The sequence below is a fragment of the Scyliorhinus torazame genome, chromosome 6 (assembly GCF_047496885.1).
Source record: "Scyliorhinus torazame isolate Kashiwa2021f chromosome 6, sScyTor2.1, whole genome shotgun sequence".
Lineage (NCBI taxonomy): Eukaryota > Metazoa > Chordata > Chondrichthyes > Carcharhiniformes > Scyliorhinidae > Scyliorhinus > Scyliorhinus torazame.
In genome coordinates this window covers 108013154-108035983 of record NC_092712.1, presented here as the reverse complement: position 1 = coordinate 108035983, position 22830 = coordinate 108013154, and the positions used below count along the sequence as shown (strand labels likewise).

The 22830-nt window shown below is 42.7% G+C and overlaps 1 protein-coding gene across 2 annotated transcripts in view; it reads left to right on the top strand.

Annotated features, from left to right (window-relative positions):
• Positions 1-22830, top strand: part of mindy3 (MINDY lysine 48 deubiquitinase 3) — a 162719-nt gene that overhangs the window by 49138 nt on the left and 90751 nt on the right. For both annotated transcript variants that reach the window (XM_072508668.1, XM_072508667.1), the window contains exon 10: positions 2992-3072. In XM_072508668.1, the coding sequence (XP_072364769.1) occupies positions 2992-3072 (81 nt within the window). The remainder of the gene's footprint in view (positions 1-2991; positions 3073-22830) is intronic.

The window sequence follows — 22830 nt, the reverse complement described above, 5'->3', positions numbered from 1 at the left end:
TTCACTCTTTGATTTATCGTCTTGTCTTAACCTGTGACTTTGCGACCTTGTTACTACACAATCCGGAAAAATCCCAGGATATTCGTCCTTCAACACTTCAGTTGTCTGATTTTCAACTGGCTTGTCAACCACAGTAGGCATCACTCCCACCTGCGATCCAGCTATATCATTACCCAAGATAAACTGTATTCCTGCACAAGATAGTTTCTCTATTACTCCTACTACCACTTCACCACTCTTCACTGGACTTTCCAACTTTACCTTATATAATTGAACACTACTCCTCTCACCCTGAATTCCACATATTACCACCTTTTCTGGCAACATTCTTCCCAGACTACATAACTCCTCATCTCTTACCATTAACGATTGACTAGCTCCCGTATCTCTTAAAATTATGACTTCTTTACCTGCTCCTCCTGATACACATGACTAAACTTTACCCACACAAGTAAATTCTTTAAAGAGATCTGGCACCTTCTCATCAATCACCTCTTGATCAGGCTGTGCAATCTTTTGCACCTCTTTCGCTTCCCTTGGGCTTTTCTTTACCACTTTACCAAACCCCACTGTCTTATCCTGTTTTACCATATCAACCTTCCCACTGCTTTTCTTCAACCACCAACACTGTGACCTTACATGGCCTAGTTTATTACAGTGAAAAAATTTGAAACTTTTCATTTTTTTTCCACCCTCCTGGATTTCTTTTTTAAACTGAGGTACACTCTCCTTATTATCTCCCATCAGATCACCTTTACCTTTACCATTTGAGTATTTCTCATGTCCCCAGTATCTATCCCTCACAGGCTGAAACTGATGTCGGAAACCAAGCTTTGATTTATGAACTAATTCATAATCATCTGCATTTCTGCTGCTAACCTCACAGTTTTATCCCTCTGTTCTTCCACGAGTTCTCACTACATCAGGAATTGAATTTTAAATTTATAATTTCTCTGAGAGCTTCATAGGTTTGGTCTATTTTCAAAGCCCTTATCCACCGATCAAAATTGCTCTGTTTGAGCCTTTCTAACTCCATGTATGTTTGACCAAATTCTTTGCTTAAATTTCTAAACCTTTGTCTGTAGGCTTCAGGCACCAGTTCATATGCACCTAAGATGGATTTTTTTCACCTCCTCATACGTCCCAGATACCTCCTCCGGTAATGATGCAAACACTTCACTAGCACTACCTACCAGCTTTGTTTGAATCAGTAATACCCACATCTCCTGTGGCCATTTCATTTGTTTAGCTACCTTCTCAAATGAAATGAAAAAGGCTTCCATTTCCTTCTCGTCAAACCTTGGCAATGCTTGGACATATTTAAATAGATTCCCACTAAGCCTTCAACTTTGACGCTCTTTCTCACTATCCTCATCACTATCATCCAACTGTACGTTTCCCGTTACATCTGCCAATTCTAACTGACTGTCATGTTTCATGGCCATTTTCTGAAGTTCAAACTCTCTCTCTTTATCTTTTTACCTGATCTCTATCTCCCTTTCTCTTTCTTTTTGTTCTGTTTGGGCTACTCTTTTCTCCTTTCTTCTCTCTCCTTTTCTTTTTCCTCTCTTGCTTTCTTTTTTCTCTCTCTCTTTCTCTCTCTTTTTCCTCTATCTCTTTCGTATTCAAGCTGCTTTAATTCTTTCTCATGTTCCATTTGTTTAAGTTGTAACTGAATTTTTGCCATTTCCAACGAGTCAAACTGTATCTCAGGCAACTTTAAATGCTTAGCCACCGCCATAATTACCTCACCTTTTCGCATTTTGTCAGGTAATGTTAACTGCAATGTTTTGCCAAATCTAACAGTCTGCTTTTAGTCTCTGTCCGTAGGGTACTGTGTGTGACCTTCTCCACCCCCAAAAACCTCAGAGCCTCTGAAAGAGCCATTGTCCACAACACATTCCCCACTTAAACTAAAATACCACACCTGAAAAGCAACCACAATATGCACACCCCTCGCTGTCTTTAAGTTCAGTAAGCCAATCCAATTGATAGACTTTTGTCCCGGACGAGCCCCCAATTTGTTATGGGCCAGGGTTTAGAGAACCCCAAAGTGTATCATGGAGTTCCCCTGACCCACAACTTTTAATAGATTGTGGTATCGGGAGCACATGTTTCACTCTACAGGTGTGGTACAGCAGAAATGGAAAAGTATTTTTTAAAATCAAAACAATGTTTCTTCTATGAGCTCAAGTTAACCTTTTTAAAACATACAGTGAACATCTTAGCAACCATCAATTCAAATATAACCCCCAAAGAATATAACCCTAAGACATCCTTTAAGCTTTCCTTTTAACATCCATAAGACTTAAAACACCTTTTACCAGAAGCACATTCGGTTTACATTCACTACTGAGAACATTTATAATTCTGAATTCACCAAATGATCAAGAGATAGTCTTTTGATGGCAGAGAGAACTGCAGTACACCTGCTTGGTCTGGCTTCAGCTCCAACACTAAAATGAAACTAAAACACACCCTGCAGTCAGCTCACAAACAAAAGTAAAAAGCTGACAGACAGCCCAGCTCCACCCACTCTCTGACATCACTGCAGCAGTAAACACCCATTTCTTAAAGGTACTCTCACTACAGATATTTATGTACACACCCATTTATAAACATCCATTTCTTAAAGGTATTCTCACATGACATTCCCTAAAGGTGGCAATTAGATTTTTTTAAGGTTCAAATGACTTCTGAATATTGACACATTTTCTGTTGAAAATTAGATATTCAAGATTTAAATATATAATGGAATTGTGTTTACACTTACTGGCATATTCAACAACTAGAAATGGACTCTATTATTTTGTAGGCTTGTATTTTTAACTCTGAAATACTTGCACCGATAATGTCAGGTGTTGATGTAACTTGAGTTACAAACGGTTAAGTTAGATGCTACTTTGGATATATCTCATCGGTAGAAACTTTTTATTGTGTTTAATGTGCCATTGTATTTTTTTTTTTTAACTGTCTTCCATTTAATTTTAGGTTGGAGCATTCCTGAAATCCCCTAAATTTCCCGTTTGGATACTTGGCAGTGAAACCCATCTAACTGTATTCTTTGCAAAGGTAACCTTCACTGTTTTGTTCAATCAGACAAATGCTAACTGTTTCATTTTTGTGTTTTTAAAGAGGAAACTAGTCTCTTTTAAAAATAACATTACAGATATTTTAAGCACTGATTTTAAATTTTGGTCGGCATTGGAGGCAGTTCAAAGGAGGTTCACTAGATTGATTCCAAAGATGAGTGGTTTGTCGTATGAGGAGAGATTGAATCAATTTATGCCTATACTCTAGATTTTGGAAGAATGAGGGGAGATAAATTGAGGTATACAAGATGCTAAAAGGTATGGATAAAGTAGATGTGGAGCTTATGCTTCCTCTAGTGAGGTATTCTAAAACGAGAGCTCATAGTCTTAGAATAAGAGGTAGCAAATTTAAAACTGATTTGAGGAGAAAAGGATTGTGAATCTGTGGAATTCGCTACCCCAGAGGGGCGGTGGATGCTAGGACACTGACTAAATTTGAGGAGGAGTTAGACAGATTTTTAATTGGTAATGGGGTGAAGGGTTATGGAGAACGGGCAGGAAAGTGGAGTTGAGGCCATGATGGGATCACCCATGATCACATTGAAGGTGTTTAGGCACGGGAGGCTCCTAAATCATGTGTTCTAGGGAGGAGATGCTCTGGCTGATTTTGCAATTCAGCTCTTGGTCTGTAGCTCTTGGTCTGTAACATTGCAAGTAACAGATGAGGGAACATATCCGTGATCGAATGTCGGAGCAGAGAAGAAGGGCTAAATGGCCTAATTCTGCTTCTATGTCTTGTGAACCTTATGAACTTGTTTTCCCTGAAAGCTGTGTTCTTCTGTAAGGTAATAAAACCAGTTATAATATGGGATGTGGGTTCGAAGGTGAACATCTGGATGAATAGATTTTCAGTTTTATTTCCTCTTGAAACTAAAATGTTCATCTGTGTTAGTAGAAAATAGCGAACAGATTAAATGACGACAGTCCACAAGCAGGAAATTTGATTTTGGTTTACAAAAAGAGCACTTTGTCCATTTCCAGGTTCCCTTTTCTACTTTTTATTTGTTCATTAGATGACGATGGTATGGTTGCACTTAATGACCATCACTCTCACGTGTTGCCTGGAGAAGGTGACCTGCCATCTTGAATTGCTTGAGCCTTTTTGTAATGGTGCTTCCAAATGGCAGTGGTTAAGAAATTCCAGGATTCTAGTCCACTGGTGATGAATTCTAGTACATGTCCAAGTTAGGATTATTTTAAAAATTATTTTCCAATTAAGGGGCAATTTCGCGCAGCCAATGCACCTACCCTGTACATCTTTGGGTTGTGGGCATGAGACCCACGCAGTCACGGGGACGATGCAAATTCCACACGGACAATGACCTGGGGCTGGGGTTGAACCCGGGCCCCCGGCACCGTGAGGCAGCAGTGCTAACCACTGCGCCAGCGTGCCGCCTGGTCAAGATCATTTTAGGAGGGGAATTTTCAGGTGGTGTTCCCATGATATTGCTTCTGCTGTCCATTTTGGTAGTTACGATCATGTGGCTGAGAGATGCCATTTGGAGCATAAGTACACACTGTGTAAGATAGTATTATGATCACGGTGGAGACCAGTAATGTTTTTATTTTTTGAAATGTGAAACCCAAGTATTTACTAAAGAATGAAACTCCAAAGTTCAATAGTTATCAGAAATTAGAAGAATAGGGCTGGTTTAGCTCAATGGGCTAGACAGCTGGTTTGTAATGCAGAACAAGGCCAGCAACGTGGGTCCAATTCCCAAACCGGCTGAGAATTCTGAATTCTCGCTGTGTACCCGAACTAGAGGCTTTTCACAGTAACTTCATTGCAGTGTTAATGTAAGTCTACTTGTGACAATAAAAAGATTATTATTAACCATTTGGCTGGCCTATTGTTTCAATGACTTGTATAAAAATTGCGATTTATTGGGCCTAGTGCTTCATTCCAGGAAGGTTTCCGCTTAAAATCTTCAACCAAGGTTGTAGATTCCCAGTTCAACACAGACGTCACAAGCATCTTCGATGTAGCCACCTCAGGTCAGAACTACCTTTGTCCTAATGTTCTTTAACTCTAGAGTCTTGTATCTAGGCTCTCTCCCCATCCCCCTTCAGGCTCCACCCCACCTTGGGCCTGATTATCACCAGTCGTTAATCAAAATATTATCAGCGCACAACTATCACAGCGCACACTAAGGCAGACCACTCCCTGTTGTACACCAGGATTAGGATGCAATTCTCAACATTTTTTCAATGAAAGCAGAAATGCCATCCTCCCATCAACGTCAGCCATCCTACCTATCTAGATATGAGCCAGCAGTTCCTCAACTTGATTGAACAGGCGCTTTCTGGATTTCCCACGCAGTGCAGAAGTGGAATGGAGCATATTGCGGGATACTATTTTCAGCACTGCACTCTCAAAATATTAGAAGAAAGAACACTGCTTTGAGGCTAACATAACTGTAACAGAACTGTCATTGAAGCCAAGAGGCCCACTCTTATTGATTGCAACAGAGTTCTGCGTGAGAAGACTCTGAATGCATTAAGAGCTGCTCAAATGTAAAAGTCCAATAGACTGCTAGGCACTGCGCCAATGACTACTGGTTACAACTATGCCAGAATCCAGATGTCCTCCTCTACAGGAAATGCTAGGAGCATGTATTATGATAAATCATAAAGGTAACAGGTGCTTGAGCAAAGAAGACAGCTGCATTGCGAACAAATTCAGAAGAGGTGGTCATCAAATACAGTGAACAGTTGGTGAGATAGGTGGAACATCATCTTGACTTGTAGTAGGGAATTGCAATCACCGAGGAAGCTCTGGACACCATTGAAGTCCCGCCTGTCGCAGAAGCTTGATATCGAATCTACAGGGGAAGAACTTAGCAAAGCTTTTGACTCATTTACCTTGTACAAAACTCCATGAAGCATGGGAATCCGGCCCTCTTACAGTATCTGAAGTTTTCTGTCTTTGCTGGAGGAAGGGAGCAGTTTTTCAGGATGTGTGTGATGCAAAGGTTGTGACCCTGTATCAATATAAGGGTGACTGCAGCAATAGCACCAACTAGCGATGCATCTCCTTGCTAAGCGTCGTGCATCTCCTTGCTAAGCGTCGTGGAATAAGTCTTTGTCCATCTTGGCACTGTGAAACTGTAGATCCTGACTGAATGCATCTATCCCAAATCCCATTGTGGTTTCGGAATTGGAAAATGTATGATTGATATGATCTTCTCAATTGACAAGTGACGCAACTATCGTCACTCTCACCATGGCATTCAACCGTATGGGCAGAGATAGCCCATTTAAGCTGCTGCAGAAATTTGACTGTCTGCTGGAGTTGTTCAGTGTGATCTCTTTCCATAACATGATGGGTAAGGTCGGCTGAGATAGTGCAGTCGGAATCCTTTGATATTCATTGTAGAGTCAAAGAGGATTGTCTTCTGGTGCTGACGCTCTTTGGCATATTTGCTCTTTGCTGCTGTCATATGCCTTCATCTTCAGAGGGTGTCCATTTACATACCCAAACTGATGGAAAGCTTTCAGCCTTTTCCTGCCTTGAATTCAAGACAACAGTGCCCAATTGCTAATCAGACTTACTTTATACCAAAGGTGCCCCACTAGCATTTCACACTGGAGAACACCTTGAATGGCAAATGGACACATTCTCTCACTCCTGCAAAAACTTAGGTTTAACCATCAGCATCAGGAAGATAATTTCATGTCATGGGATGTTGTTATATCACTATTAATCAGCATTGACAATGTGACACTGGTATTAATTGCTTGTGATTATGGAGCCTAGACTATCAGTCACTTGATGCTGAAATGACATCCGCAAAGAATACAGCTGTTACGTCCAAGCAGAATAAGACTCTTGTGCGACAGCAACCTGACCAAACTCTGTCTGTCAAACCGGCATCCGCAATTCACTCCACACAGTGGTGAGGCCTGGACAGCATAGGATAGACAAGAGAAAAACTGAAGAGTTTCCATCATCACTGCCTCCAGTGTATCCTTGGAACCTTTTGGGAGGTTAACTTCAACAACTGAGGTCCTGGAGCAAACTAATTCCATCAGAGTGCACTCATTACTAAGTCTGTGACGTGTGCACCAGTTCAGCCACATTCATCAGATGCGCCAGTTCAGCCACGTTCATCAGATGACCATGTACCCAAAGTCTTTCTGTACAATGAACTGGCCAATGGGACATGACCCTCTGGTATTCATATCTGCACGAGAAGGATGCCAGGGAGTGAAATGTGAAGATAGCTGACAAAAGACACAGGCAGGCAGTTGCCAAAGGCCAAGAGCTCTGGAGGAGCATTGGAAGAAGCAAGCCAAAGCCGAAAGCTGAACCGGCTGAGAAGAGAACCCAGAGAAAAGATGGCTAGCAAATCCTGTAAATTTTCAGTCCACTGTCCTCATCGGCAGCAAAGACTGCCATGCCACAGTAGAGCCCCTGAGCCACACACCAGGTTTAAGTGTTGACCAACAAGGCGCAAACTGACTCTGTCATGATGGAAGGCTGCCAAAGAAAGATGAAATGCTAGAGTGCATTCTGTAGACAGTACATGCTGCAACTGCAGTCTCATAAATAGTAGATTTTGATTCCAGTGGTAGTGATGTCAATCAATAAAAGAATGTGAAACTATAATTCTATTAATAAACACGTTCTCTCTATGGCTGCTAAATATTTTGTAGCTGGGAATGATTATTTCCAGAGGTGACTGAAGCCAAGTTTCTGACAAGATTACAATGCTATGTTCCTCTATGCAGCCATGTTCCCTGACGTCTAATAATTTGCACATTTCACATAAAGCCCTGCTAACCTTGATCCATTTGTTGTACTCAGTACATTTTCCCGTCCATTGTTTTCTTCTCTCCTCCTTGACTCCTGTTTGCCCTAAAGTATGTCTGTCTTTATCCCCCTGCTCCTTTTGAGTTTGCTTTTTGACGATTTTGTATTTTTGATTTTTTTTCTCTGTATTCAAAAGAGCAATAATTTATGGAGCTCCTTGTATGTGCTCCACATTCTGAAGCATTTCTCAGCCATTCAGTTACTTTTGAAGTAACTAGCATTAAACAAAAATGCTGTCTTAGTCAACCGATTTCTGCAACACAAGGCAGTACAGATGTTAATGCAATAAACAACTAGCTACACTCTCCTCCTATTGAACTCTTTCATATTCAGGGTCCAGGGCCAATGGTTCTTTCGGAATCTGGATAAAGCTCCGGCTAGGCCAAAGTTGGCATTTACATTCAATTCTGGTCTTGAGACATTAGAAAGTACATTGAGGATCCTTGAAAAGGGTGCAAACAAGATTTATCAGAATGGTTTCAGGGATGTGGGATTTTAATAATCTTCTGGTGTCACAAGTAGGCTTACATTATTAACACTGCATGAAGTTACTGTGGCAATCCCCTAGTCGCCACACTTTGGCGCCTGTTCGGGTACACTGAGGGAAAATTCAGAATGTCCAATTCACATAACTTTAGGGACTTGTGGGAGGAAACTGGAGTACCTGGAGGAAACCCGTGCAGACACTGGGAGAACGTGCAGACTTTGCACAGACAGTGACCCAAGCCAGGAATCAAACCTGGGACCGTGGTCCTGTGAAGTAACAATACTAACCACTGTGCTACCATGCCACCCACACAGTTAGATCGGAGAAACTGGTTGTTGGAGTGGCACTTAGAAGTTAACAGCCGAGGTATTTGCATATTTGTCATGGCTGCAGGAGAAGCTGTCAGGCCTTTTAATGATGGAATTCTCTAATCACTTTTCTACTTTTACTCACCTGCTCTTCCTCACTTGTGAGCGCTTTCTCTACACTATTCTGGTGTTACTTCAGATTTACACTTCACTGTTGGCATCCAACACTGTAAAATCTATCAGTGAAATTCAGATCCCAGTTGGTTCCTGCACACTACCTTCCTTTTTATTTCACCTTGACTCTTTCGGTCTCTCAGTGCATCGATGCCCATTGATCCCTTCCTATGTGTAACCATTACCTTGTAGCTGTCCATGTGCCACGTGCAGTCAACAGCATTCCTCCCTCTGATCATTGTCCCTTTTCTAGTTCACTAACTGAGCTTGAGTCCATGAACTATTCTTACTGCTTATGTGATGGCTCTGGATAGTCGACAATAATAAGAGCTCTTTTATCACCCATGTTCTTAAAGGCAATCAATTTCCACTTTACTGCTATTACAAAATGTGCCAAATTCCACTTTGGGCTCAATGCTATCTTCTTCACCTGACTTTCAATATAAGGCCACATTTGAAATATCATGTGCCATTCTGGGTCTTGTCTTTCACTGCATGAGGAAAAATTAAGAGGAAGATGTGTTAAAGGTATCAAAGTTGACAGGATTTTTTTCAGTATTTATAAAGTCCTTTCTTGACCCACTGAAAACAAATGTAATACCCTATAGCCACCTGAAATGAGGGTAGCCAGAGTAAACCTTTGATGTTAGGAATTGAGTTTTATAGTCGTGTAATCAGGAGGTCAAACCTGGACCCTTCCTGGTGTGTATGACTCAGATGGTCCCTAGATGAACTTCATTAAGCTAACAGGAAACCAAAGTTACAATCTTACATGCATCTGTATTTGTCATGTAATCTTTGAGTCACCGTGATTTCAGAATCAATGGCAGTTTGCAAATTTCAATTCCGTTTTTTTTAATCTGGAAATTTTAAAAATCAAAGCTGATATCTTCAAAGGTAATCATGCTGGATAATTTTAAAAACTCAAAATCTGCTGTCTTTAGCTTGATTCCAGTCCCACACTAATGTGGTTGAACCCGTGGAGGTTTAGGAACCTGAGGAGAGTGAATATTCCTTCTTCACGCACGTGTACAAAGTATACTCCAGAAATGACTTTTTTGTAATGAGCCAAGCAGTGTCGGTGGGGGTGGAGGGGGCGGTGTATACCAGAATCGTGATCTCTGATCATGTGCCGCATTGGCTGGACGTTAGATTTAGCTCGAGGCAGTAGCAGGGGCCGGGATGGAGGTTACATTCGGGGCTTTTGATGGACAAGGGGTTCTGTGAGAAGATGCAGTTGGTGATCAGAGACTGTGTGGAGTTGAATCAGAATGGGGAGGTATCGGCGGCCACATTTTGGGAGGCGTTGAAGGCGGTGGTTCGATGGGAGGTTAACTCGTTTATGACGCACAGACATGGGAAGAGGAGGGAGGAGTAGGGGCAGTTGTTGGACCCAACAGTTGAGGTGGACAGGAAATATTCGAATGCGCACACCAAGGAAGGGTTGGCAGAGAGAAAGCGGTTACAGGAGCAGTTTGACAGGCTGATGATGGGGAAAGCAGTGAGGCAGCTACGGAGGGCGAGGGCGGTGCAGTATGAATATGAAGAGAGAGTGAGCCATATGCTAGCTCATCAGCTGCAGAGGCAGGTCACGCCTAGGGAAATTCTGAAGGTACGGACAGGGAAGGGGGAGGTAGTGTTGGAGCCGGGGAAGATTAACGAGGCGTTCAGGGATTATTATGAGAAGTTATAGGGCCGATCGTGGTGGTGAGGAAGAGGATATGGTTTAGTTGGAATTCCCAAGGCTGGATGAGGAGAAGAGGCAGGCGCTGGAGAAGCCTCTGTGGCTGAGAGGTGATGGATAGCGTAAAAGGGATCAAGTTGGGGAAGGCCCTGGGGCGGACAGTTACCTAGTGGAGTTCTATAAGGAGTTAGTGACTGAGTTGGCACCACATTTACTGAGGATGTTTAGCGAGGCACTGGAAAATGGGGAGCTACCGGAGACACTGACCCAGGTGTCGATCACGCTAATTCCGAAGAAGGGGAAGGACCAGTTGGAGTGTGGGTCATGTAACCCATATCACTTTTGAACATGGAAGTGAAAGTGTTGGCTAAGTTAGTGGCGGGGAGGATGGAAGGATGCATTCCGGGGAGTGGTTGCCGAGGTTGCGTTTTGTAAAGGGCAGGCGGCTTTCCAGTAACATAAAGCGGTTATTAAATGTGACCATGATCCCGTCGAAGGTGGAGGTAATGGTCTCTATGGACGTGGAGAAGGCTTTTGACCAGGTGGAGTGGCGGTACCTGTTCGAGATTTTGGGAAGGTTTGGGTTTGGGCTGAAATTTGTGGTGTCGTGCGTCTGTTGTACTTGGCCCCGGTGGCGAGTGTACGAACAAATGAGATGAGTTCACGGAGCTTCGGGTTGCACAGGGGAACGAAGCATGGTTGTCCGCTGTCGCCACTGCTATTCGCGCTGGCGATAAGAACCCTTGGCGATAAGAACCCTTGGCGATGGCCCTTAGGGGGTCAGTAAAGTGGCAGAAGATTGCAAGGGGGAGTAGGGATCACCGGGTGTCGCTGTATGCAGATGACCTGTTGTTCATGTTGGACCCATTGGAGGGGAGAATTATGGACATACAAGAGAGGTTCGGGGCCTTCTCGGGCTACAAGCTGAATGTCAGAAAGAGTAAGGTGTTTCCGGTGAATGCGGCGGGTCAGGGGCCAATCTTGGGGTGTTGCCATTTGGGGTTGCCAGGGACAGGTTCAGTATTTGGGATTCAGGTGACGGAAGTGAGCAACAATGCACAAATGGAACCTGATGAAGGAGGTTAGGGAGGACTTTAGGAGATGGGATATGTTGCACCTGACATTGGCGGGGAGGGTGCATGTGGTAAAACTGAACGTTCTGCCAAGGTTCCTGTTTGTATTCCAACCCTCGCGATATTCATTCCAAAGGCCTTTTTCCGGAAACCAGATGCAGCGATTTCTGAGTTTATATGGGCAGGGAAGGTACCTAATATTAATAATAATCACTTATTGCCACAAGTAGGCTTCAATGAATATACTGTGAAAAGCCACTAGTCGCCGCATTCCGGCGCCTGTTCGGGGAGGCCGGTACGGGAATTGAACCCGCGCTGCTGGCATTGTTCTGTAATACAAGCCAGTTGTTTAGCCCACTGTGCTAAACCAGCCCCTGGGGTGAAGAGGGCCCTATGCAGAGGCAGAAAAAGGGGCTTAGTGTTATCAAATCTGTTGCACTAATACTGGGTAGCGAATACAGAGAAGGTGAGGTGGTGGTGGGAAGGAGAGAGGTTAGAGTGGGTTAGGTTGGAGGAGGAGTCCTGTAGAGGGTCCAGCCTAAGGGCCATGGTGACAGCGGCACTTATGCTGGCGCCGAGAATGTTCAAGGTGAGCCTGGTGGTACAGTCTACGCTTACGGTGTGGAGCCAGTTGAGGAGACACTTTAGGATGGAGGGCATTTCAATGCTGACACGGCTGTGAGGAAATCACAGATTTAAGCCAGGAGAGATGGATGGCACGTATAGGAAATGGACGGAAGTGGGGTTAGAGAGGGCAAGGGATCTATATCCGAAAGAGAGGTTTGCAGGTCTGGAAGAGCTGCGGGAGAGGGTGGACCTTCCGAAGGGAAGCGAGTTCAGGTATGTGCAAGTGAGAGACTTTGTGCGGAAGGAATGAGAGGGTTTTCTAAGCTGCCGGAGTATACCCTGTTGGAGCGGTTGCTGCTCCCTGATGTGCAAGGGGAGGGTAAGATTGGGGATATATACGGGTGGCTGGTGGAGCAGTGGGGTGAGCAGGTGGTGAGGATTAAGGAGAAATGGCAGGGGGAGCTAGGTTTGGAGATAGGATGTGGAGTGAGGCGATGCCCAGGATGAATGCGACCTCCTCGTGCGCGGATGAGTTTGACTCACTTTAAGGTGGTGCATAGGGTGCAAATGACTCGGCGAGGATGAATGGGTTCTTCCAGTGCTTGACAGACAAGTGAGAAGTGTGGCCGAGGACCAGCAAATCTGGGGCTGTGAGAAGTTGGAGAGCTACTGTGAAGGGTTGTTTGGGACACTATCGAAGATTGTGGATATAGAGGCCGGGCCGGACCCTATGGTGGCGATTTTTGGTGTGTCGGAAATGCCGGAGCTGATGGCGGGGAGGACGACCGTCGTCATGGCCCTTGCCTCTCTTGTTGCCTGGCGAAGGATTCTGTTGGAATGGGCAGTCGACAACACCGCCAGGGTTGGCGGCCTGGCTGGGGGACTTGTACGACTTTCTCCGGCTGAAAAAGATCAAGTTTGAATTGAGGGGATCAGCAGAGGGCTTTGAGATGCGGTGGGGACTGTTCATAACGATGTTTGAGGAACCGTCTGTTGTGTGTGGTGGGGCAGGAGGGAGGGGTTAAAAAGGGGGAAACACCTGCACAAAATGAATTGTGAGGTGTGGAGAATGATTTTGTACCTTTGAATATGTTATTTTTTAATGTATTTTCCAATGTGGTTGAGCCTTACTTACCCCTCAATTTTCCTAGTAAGTTAACCAGTTATATTAAACCCCAGATGTTGATGACAACCTACCACCACCTAAGCATAACTAAGGATGGACAGTAATGCTGGACTTGCAAATAATGCACATGGACTGAGAATGAAACAATGTCTTTTTAACATTTAGTTTTATGTATCTAATAAATTCTGGATGGCACTGTTGAGAATGCAATTTCATGCTTGAGTTCTGATGGAACCTAATTGAATGTGACCGATACTATATTTTGGGAATGTTTTGGTGACTTTAGTTTATGTTTGAGAACATTTTGAAATATGAGATGGTGTTTCAAAGGTTTCTCCATGTTCATTCAGTAGAGTTGCTAAGACCTATTTCTGTTGCTGCTCCGATTGTAAAACAGATCCAAGAGTTATATTAAAATATTGTTAGAGTTTCCAATTTCCTATTTCCCTTTTGATGGAGTTACGTTTGTATCCTAAATTGAATGGAAATGTTATACTCGTTTCTGTTCTGAATTTTTGTGTGGTATAGGAAATGTACAACTTTGGAAGTTGATCTTTGTCTGAAAAATTGCTTACAATAACATTGTATGTTTACAATGCATGATATTTATTTAACACTGGCAGAAAATTTTGACTGTTCCGAACCGGGTATTAATAGTTCCAGAAAGGTGACAATGAAAGGAGTCAAAAGTGTCTATGATAATCTATGATCGTAATCCTCACAATCTTTGTGCAGCCTTCTAGTGTACAATGTTAAATTATAACAGATTATATGTCTCTAATCTAAAGTATGTCACAATGAACTGAACGAATCTCAGTGGCATTTGTTAGACCAGTCTCGAGTTTGTCTAAGATGCCCCAATAGTCTTTTGTTATTACTGAGCAAAGACATGCTGTGACAGCTGTTGCATCAGATAAAACTGATGAGCGGCTGACCGAGATGAAACCAATCTGCAGTATCAAGTTTCTTTCTTCTCAATTACATTGAGTAATTTTTTGAGTTATCTTAAGTAGGCTTTTGATGTTGGGTGGGAATTGATGAGTTTTACATCCCTACATGGTCGCTGCTGATGGTTAGAGGGTCTTTCTCCTCTCTAGATGTCTCACCTCTGACCTTACTCGGGATGCAGCAGATTCATTTTCAGGTGAGGGCAGTTGGAGAAACACACCAGAGGCCAGAACGTTTTTCTGCAGCAATACAGTGCTGTCTGCAATCGCATTGATAGCTTTGCGGTAGGGAGATCTTGAGGGTGTCAGTTACTGGGAATAGGGAAAGGAATGGATTGGCTCAAAGAAAATACTTTTGTTCTACATTTGCCTCATAAGCAAAGCATTGTATAAGTGGTCATCTGTAGTTTTACACTCTCGTTAAACAGTGCACACCATTAACAATTATGGCAATATTTCACCCATCAGTGAACTCATTATTTCAAACAATCATTGCTACATAAATTGTTTCAATTTGTATGAACAGTAAATGGACATTGCATTTTACAACTGCTTTCATTACTTTTTCTTAACAGTCAGACTGAAGCTTTATTCTCTGAAGCATTCCTCTTTTTGGTTTAGGGGTTGGTTTAGCACAGGGCTAAATAGCTGGCTTTTAAAGCAGACCAATGCAGGCCAGCAGCGCGGGTTCAATTCCCATACCAGCCTCCCCGAACAGGCATTGGAATGTGGCGACTAGGGGCTTTTCACAGTAACTTCATTTGAAGCCTACTTATGACAATAAGCGATTTTCATTTCATTTCATTTTCATTTCAAATACTAGTGCAAGAAGAGTATTTCAAATTCCTGTTGGATATAAATCAGTGTGCATTATGACGATTGGCATCTCGTGGCTTACTACATCTACACTAATCCCTTTAGTGGTCTTTTGTCCAAATTATCCACGCACACCCTTGTTCTACTGCAGTGGTACTTCAAGACTGTATAATTTTACTCCCATCGGGTATATTCTTGCCCTACGCTCTTTAGAGGATTAGAAAGCTGCCTTTGTTCACACATTATATGTTGTTCCACATCAGCGATACCTACTTCACTAACAGTGACCATATAAAAGGAGTGAAGAAGATATATCTGGATATTGAAGTATTTGTGACCAATTGATCTGCTTCCATACTAAATCTCCAATTTTACAGGTGGAGTCTTGAGTTACAGTCTAGAACAAGTTGGGAGATGGAAGAATCTCCCAGTTGTAATATAAGTGCACGACTTTAAAAGAATCATTACAGCTAGTTCAGGAATTGCTAACCTGTCTATTGAGTTAAACTTCGGATAGAGAAGCATACTAGGAGTACTGAAAGGATAGATTTCACTTAAACACTGCTCCCTTCATGTGCTTCATATAAAATGCGCTACATTGGTGATTTGTAATCCTGTTGTGTTTCAACCCTAAAATGATAGGTAAAAATCAGGTGCAAGATCAGTCACCTCTTTGAAGGGTCTTATTGCTCCTGGCTCAAGCTACGATTGATATCTAGAAACAAAAATACACTGCAGATTTCTTTCAGGAGTGACAAATGGATGCTGTTTTGAGAGAATTACCGGTACAGAATCATAATTTGTAACAAGCATCGTTATTCATAGAATAGAATTTACAGTGCAGAAGGAGGCCATTCGGCCCATCAAGTCTGCACTGGCGCTTGGAAAGAGCACCCTATCCAAGGTCAACACCTCCACCCTATCCCCATAACCCAGTAACCCCACCCAACACTAGGGGCAATTTTGGACACTAAGGGCAATTTATCATGGCCAATCCACCTAACCTGCACATCTTTGGACTGTGGGAGGAAACCGGAGCACTCTGAGGAAACCCACGCACATACGGGGAGGATTTGCAGACTCCGCACAGACAGTGACCCAAGCCGGAATCGAACCTGGGACCCTGGAGCTGTGAAGCAATTGTGCTATCCACAATGCTACCGTGCTGCCCTATGTTCTAGTGCTGTAACTAAATTCTGTATTATTACAGTCATCCCATTCTCTTTCTCCCTCCTACCCCCACAAGTGTCCCTCCAGCAAATGCTGTCACCAGGAAGGTTAAGATCATAATTGGGGGCCGATTTAGCTCAGTTAGCTGGACAGCTGGTTTATGATGCAGATCAAGGCCAGCATAGCAGGTTCAATTCCCGTACAGGCTGAGGTTATTTATGAAGGCCCCACATTCTCAACCTTGGTCCTCACCTGAGGTGTGGTGATCCCTCAGATCCCACACAGACAGTAACCCAAGCTGGGAATCAAACCCAGATCCCACACCTCACCTGAGGTGTGGCGATCCCTCAGGTTCTCAGTTCTCTCCCTCAAAGGGGAAAGCAGCCTATGGCCATCTCGACTATGGTGACTTTACTTACTTTTAAGATCGTAATTGTATCCAAGGTAAATCATGTAACTGTTAGAGACTGGCAGAAGGCTGGTGTCCAGATTCTGATGGTCGTTTTGTCATTATTTGTTTCTGAAATCCTTGCCTGCCCCAACCAAGTTCTTAACGTTGTTGTGATTGTTGGAAGCCAATCATCTCAGTTCCAGGAATTACTGCAGGCATTCCTCAGAGTAGTGGCCTAGGCCCGACCATCTTCAGTTGCGTCCATCATAAGGTGGGAATGTTTGCTTGATTGCACAATGTTCAGCACTATACGAGACTCCTCAGATACTTAGGCAGCCCATGTCCAAATGCAGCAAGAGCTGGATGATATCCAGTCTTGAACTGACAAGGAACATTTGGGCCACACAAGTGCCAGGCAATGACCATCTCCTACAAGAGAGGGTCTAACCATTGCCCCTTGACATTCAATGGCATTACCATTGCTGAATCCCCCATGATCAACCTTCTGCGGGTTACCATTGACCAGAAGCTGAACTGGACTACCATATAGTGTGCATACAAGAGCAGGTCCGAGGCTAGGAATCCTGAGGCGAGTCCTGACTCCCCAAAGCCTGTCCAAGTCAAGAGTGTGATGGAATACTTTCCACTTGCCTGGATGAGTGCAGCTTCAACCACACAAGAACCCGACAACATCAGGACAAAGCCCACTTGATTAGCACCCCTTCCACAAATATTCACTTTCTCTACCACTAATGCATAGTAGCATTGTGTACCATCTACAAGATGCACTGCAGGGACTCACAAAGGCTCCTGAGACAGCACCTTCCAAACCCTGGCAGAACCCAAACTGAGCATCAGTGAGCAGGTTATTGCTAAGTAAGTGCTGTTGATGACCGGTTCCATCACTGTACTTATGATTGAGAGTAGACTGATAGGGTAGTAATTGGCTGGGTTGGATTTGTCCTGCCTTTCCTGGCTCAGAACAGACCTCCAAAAGGTCCTGGCAAGTTATAAAAGTGCCTGCTGCAAATAGTAAGTCATTTTAGATATTGGCTGTCAATGTTTCTCCCTTCCATGCTGTACTGGAATTCCAGAGAACACCAATGTGCAACAAGTACAAATCCAGTAAATTAAGCTGAGTGTAAATTAGTTCTTTATTCCAGCATTGGCATATATTCCATTTTAAACTGTCGGCTGAAGTTATCTGAAAAACCAGGGAGTTTTCTTTCTTGTGACTGATTCTAAATCAAATTTGAAGTTTGTTTTGGACCTCATGAAGAGACAAAATTGGTTTGAGGAAAAGATATTACAATATTATGGAGACCATTTGATCTCCAAATAGTGTAGGGCCAATAATAATAAGTAGGCTTACATTAACACTGCAATGAGATTACTGTGAAAAGCCCCTAGTTGCCACACTCCAGCACATGTTCGGGTACACCGAGAATTCAGAATGTCCAATTCATCTAACAAGCACATCTTTCGGGACTTGTGGGAGGAAACCCACACAGACACGGGGAGAACATGCAGACTCCACACAGACAGTAACCCAAGCTGGGAATCAAACCCAGATCCCTGGCTCTGTGAAGCAACAGTGCTAACTTCTAACATGCTGCCCTACTAAGGACTTAAGCTTAAAAGAAAGAATGAACCAAATAAGTCAGGATAGAATTTTATTCAAATCAGTAAGGTTATTCTACACTAGTAAGAAACAAATCTAATATTTACGATTGTACAAGTCTCTGCACAAATGCTTTAAATTTGGATTTGTTTATTGTCATGTGTACCGAGGTACAGTGAAAAGTGTTTTTCTGCGTGCAGCTCAAACAGATCAGTTAGTCCATTAAAAGAAATTACATAATAGGGCAACACAAGGTGCACGATGTAAATACATAGACACAAGCATCGGCTGAAGCATAGAGGAGTGCAGTATTAATCAGTTCATAAGAGGGTCGTTTAGGAGTCTGGTAACAGTGGGGAAGAAGCTGTTTTTGAATCTGTGCATGTTCTCAGACTTTTGTATCTCCTGCCTGATGGAGGAAGTTGGAGGAGTGAGTAAGTGAGGAAATGTCCCCTCAAATCTCCTGTCAATCTCTTAGCTGGTTAAGTGCCCTTCAGCCAAGGGAAATGGGATCTTCCCACGCATTCTAGATTTCTCAATTTTAGACACTTCAATTAGCTCTCCCCTCAACCACCTGTACTCCAAATGAAAACTCTAGCCTATGCAGTCTTCCCTCAAATCACCTGTATGCCCTCTCTAGTGCAATCACATTTATCCAGTTGTGCAGTTACCAGACCTACATGCAGTGCTCCAGCTGTGGTATAACCAACTTTTTGTCCAGTTCCAGTATAATTTGTCGTTTTACAGGCTATTTTTTAAACATTTGTTTGCAGGATGTGGGCGTCGCTGGTTAGGACAGCATTTATTACCCATCTCCAGTTGCCCTTCAGAAATGTCCCTTCGTGAACCGCCTGTCCACCCGCCAGCCACCTCTGAGGATCTGTGGACATACACACCCAAGGTCCCTCTGCTTCTCTGTACTTCACAGTATCCTATTATCCGTTTGTATTCCTGTGTTTGCCTTCCTATGGCTTGAACTCCATTTCCTGTTGAATTGTCCACCGAACTAGACAAATTATACGTTCCTGTAGTCTACAGCTTTCTTCTTCTTTATGGACTACATGACCAATTTTTGTATTGTCTGCAAATTTCTTAATCATGCCCCTTATTTCAAGTCAAAATCATTAATATGTACCACAAAAAGCAAGTACTGACCCCCCAAGTAGCCGCATTGGAAGCAGCCACAAAAACCTCAGCGAAATTTGGATCCAACTTGCCAATTTGGTTTTGGGTCTCATGGACTTTTTACTTTCATGATCAGTCTGCCATGTGGGACCTTATCAAAATCTGTTACAATCTATGAGACTACATCAAATGCACTACTCTCATTGACACTTTGTTTCATCCTCATAAAATTCAATTATGTTAGTCAGGCATGACCTTTTAAGATACCTGAGCTGTGACTGTCATTGATTAATCCATATCTTTCTAAATGAAGATTTATCCTGACCCCTTGAAAAAAATCCTCAATGTTTAAATTCTGGAGTTTTCACCTCATGAAAAATTTGGATGTGAAGGATTTAGTGCTAAAGTCTTGCGTGCTGAGTGTAAAAATATTATCTCAATATTTAGGGTAACCCTTTGGTTAAGAAACGGAGCAGTTGTAACTTCAGGACATTTTACTTTGCAACTCAATTGTCAAACTTGCAATTCAACCTACTTTGTCCAGTTCTTTCCCATTTCTCTACTTAATTCCAAGAGATTAAAAGGTACATTTCAACTTGCTGCATATGACATTTCCTGTTTTGCATCTATGTACAGTGTTCTGACAACATGAAACAAATTTGTCATAAATAGTGGCCCTTAAATTAATGCTGGGCTGGTTCTGAGGCTTTGTGTTTGCATCATGGCACTATGTACTCGTACAATTGGCTTGCAAGTTACACTCCGATTTCCTAGTTTTTCTGGGGGGGGTTTAAACTTGTGCCCCCCACAATATGCACCTACCTTACTTTTGACACCCAAAGACAATGTACTTGTTTGGAGTTTCCTTCTTGATGTTTGCAATAATTTCTGGTTAAAGTTATTGCCTTATTTTAGTGTGGAACTTATTTTGGACATTGTGTGACTTCCAGCCTTAGTGAGACACAATTGCACTGGTAATAAGTAAATTTGGATAGAGTTAGTAATTCTAGAAACCAGTATGTGTTTTGTTTTTAGATTTTATAGATGAAGTATGTTTTTATTGGAACTAAAATTGAGTTTATTTAACATGCCAGTGCAAATCTTTGATAAAGATTGCCTCTATATTTATTAAAAAAAAGTCTTAGATGGCAGATTGGGTTCAAGCAATTTGAAGGGAAGTGGCATGATCCTGTCTCTAGAACATGCTGTACCAAACAGCATGTTTTTGGAGATCAGTCATAGTGTTACTCTCTTGCATACTAACATTGCTAAAGTCCATGTAAGGATTTTTTTTAAAGTATGGAATGAACCCATCCAGTTGGCCAGAAGTATTGGGTTGAATTTTTAGAGTTGGCAAGAGGAAAAGAATTTACTTTGGAAAGGATGTAGATGCAGTCATGGCAATAATATCTTTCGCCCTTTCTTCTTTTTAGGCATGCATATATAACCTTTCTGATTACAGTCTAAACCACAATAAATAGGGTAGAGATTGATTATGCCTAACTAACTGCAAAAAAACCTGCGCCTGAATTGGGAGACCTGAAGATCTCACTAAAGTGGACGTCATGGATATATTGGGCCAGCTGACAGCACCTATCGCAGCTCTAAAGGCAGCTTGTCCATTTTCAAGGGGTTACTTTGTCATCAGGAGTCCTCATTCTCCCTAAGCTTGGTAGATAGGGAATCACAGATTGGCAGTGGCCCTGAGTAGTGCTATGGAGCTGGGAGGAGCACTGTCACTCATACTGAGCTGTTTGCGCTTGCATTTTTAGCGTTGGCCACTGACTGATCTCAATTTGGCAGAGTTTTCTCTGAAATGGGGGTTAGGCCCCTCAGTAACATTTGCGTGAAGGAAACTATAAACTTAGAGATTGGATTTGGGCTCTTTCATCTTTCTAACATGTAACGTAGGCTACTTTGTTCGGGAGAACGCGTGCTATTCCATAAATGGCAACTCTCATGCTTGCAGACAATGCAAAGGACAGTTGTGAGCCTGTTGGTTTTTAATTAAGACGAACACCTGAAATTCTTGGACAAAATTAAGTTTGTGGCTTGCTCATACCAGTTAATTGACAATTATGAGCAGAAATTCACTCGAGTGACCGGTTCCTGGTATTTCACTGGGCGCTATGCAAAGATTCTTGACCTTTCATAGCTTTCCAGCTGTGAGAAACACCGCTCACTTAATAAAAGATTTACACTTAGTCAAATTCTGAAGAAGTATTTATTATCGATCTTGCAAGAGCGGGTGCCTCCAGTAAGCAATAGCAGACACAAAGAATTCACACAGCATCACTTTGTTATATACAATCCATGAAAATACAATCCGTGGGAAACAATCCGTGAGAAACACATCCCACACACTATAGACAGGGCAGTTCCCTTATTAGTGATCCCTTATTTGGTCTCCCCCTTGCATAGTGATTTCTATCCGCTCCTGGTACATCCTTGGACCGGCAGTTAAAGATAAGAATGAGGTTCCCTGCTTGCACCTGCTATCTCCCCCTTGCTTAGCAAGTTCTGTTATTGTACATCCCGTTCTTCCCCGAAGGTCATCCTGGTACATCGTTATAATAATTCGCTCATTATAGCTTACTCAGAACTTGACATGTTAATTTTCCCATCATGCTTCATTGTTGACATCTTAATTGTGAACCAGAGTATATACATGTAAAAACAACACACTGTTCATTTCTCACAAATCCCCATTTTTTTTCTTTTTACTGTTGTTGCTTTTTATACTTTGTAGCCTCTTCTAACCTACCCCAAAATTGTCCAACATCCTCTCAACTTCCCTTTCTATGGGACCGTCCTCTCCTTCAGTCTCCCCACGTTCTAGTAGGCAAATTGTATCCTGACCCAGGGGCATCTGCTTGGTCAAGGCTGTTTCGATGAGCCTCTGCACCAAGCCTCTTACGCACGGGATGATGCAACAGCCTATTGCCGCCAATGCTCCTATCACCACGATGATGGAGATGAGGATGGATACAATTAACCCTTTCCATTTCCCAAACATTGATTCAAGCCACCCAGTCATGGATGTGTCTGCCCCTGAGTTGTCTGCCATTTCCACAGCCAGAGTGGTTAACCCTTGTAGCGCACCGGTAATCGATCCGTCGGGTGCCATGTTGTTGGGGATAAACGTGCAACACTGTCCTTTGAGCATAACGCATACACCACCTTTCTCTGCCAAAATCATATCCAGAGCCAATCTATTCTCCCAGGCCATTCTACTGGTTGCATCCAGTTGTTCTGCTATGCCCTTCACGGCGTCCCTGGTATAATTGATGAACCTCTTTTTTTTTTAATAAATATTTAATTGAAAATTTTTGGTCAACCAACATAGTACATTGTGCATCCTTTACACAATATTATAACAATACAAATAACAATGACCTATTTTATAAACAAAAAATGAATAAATAATAAATAACAA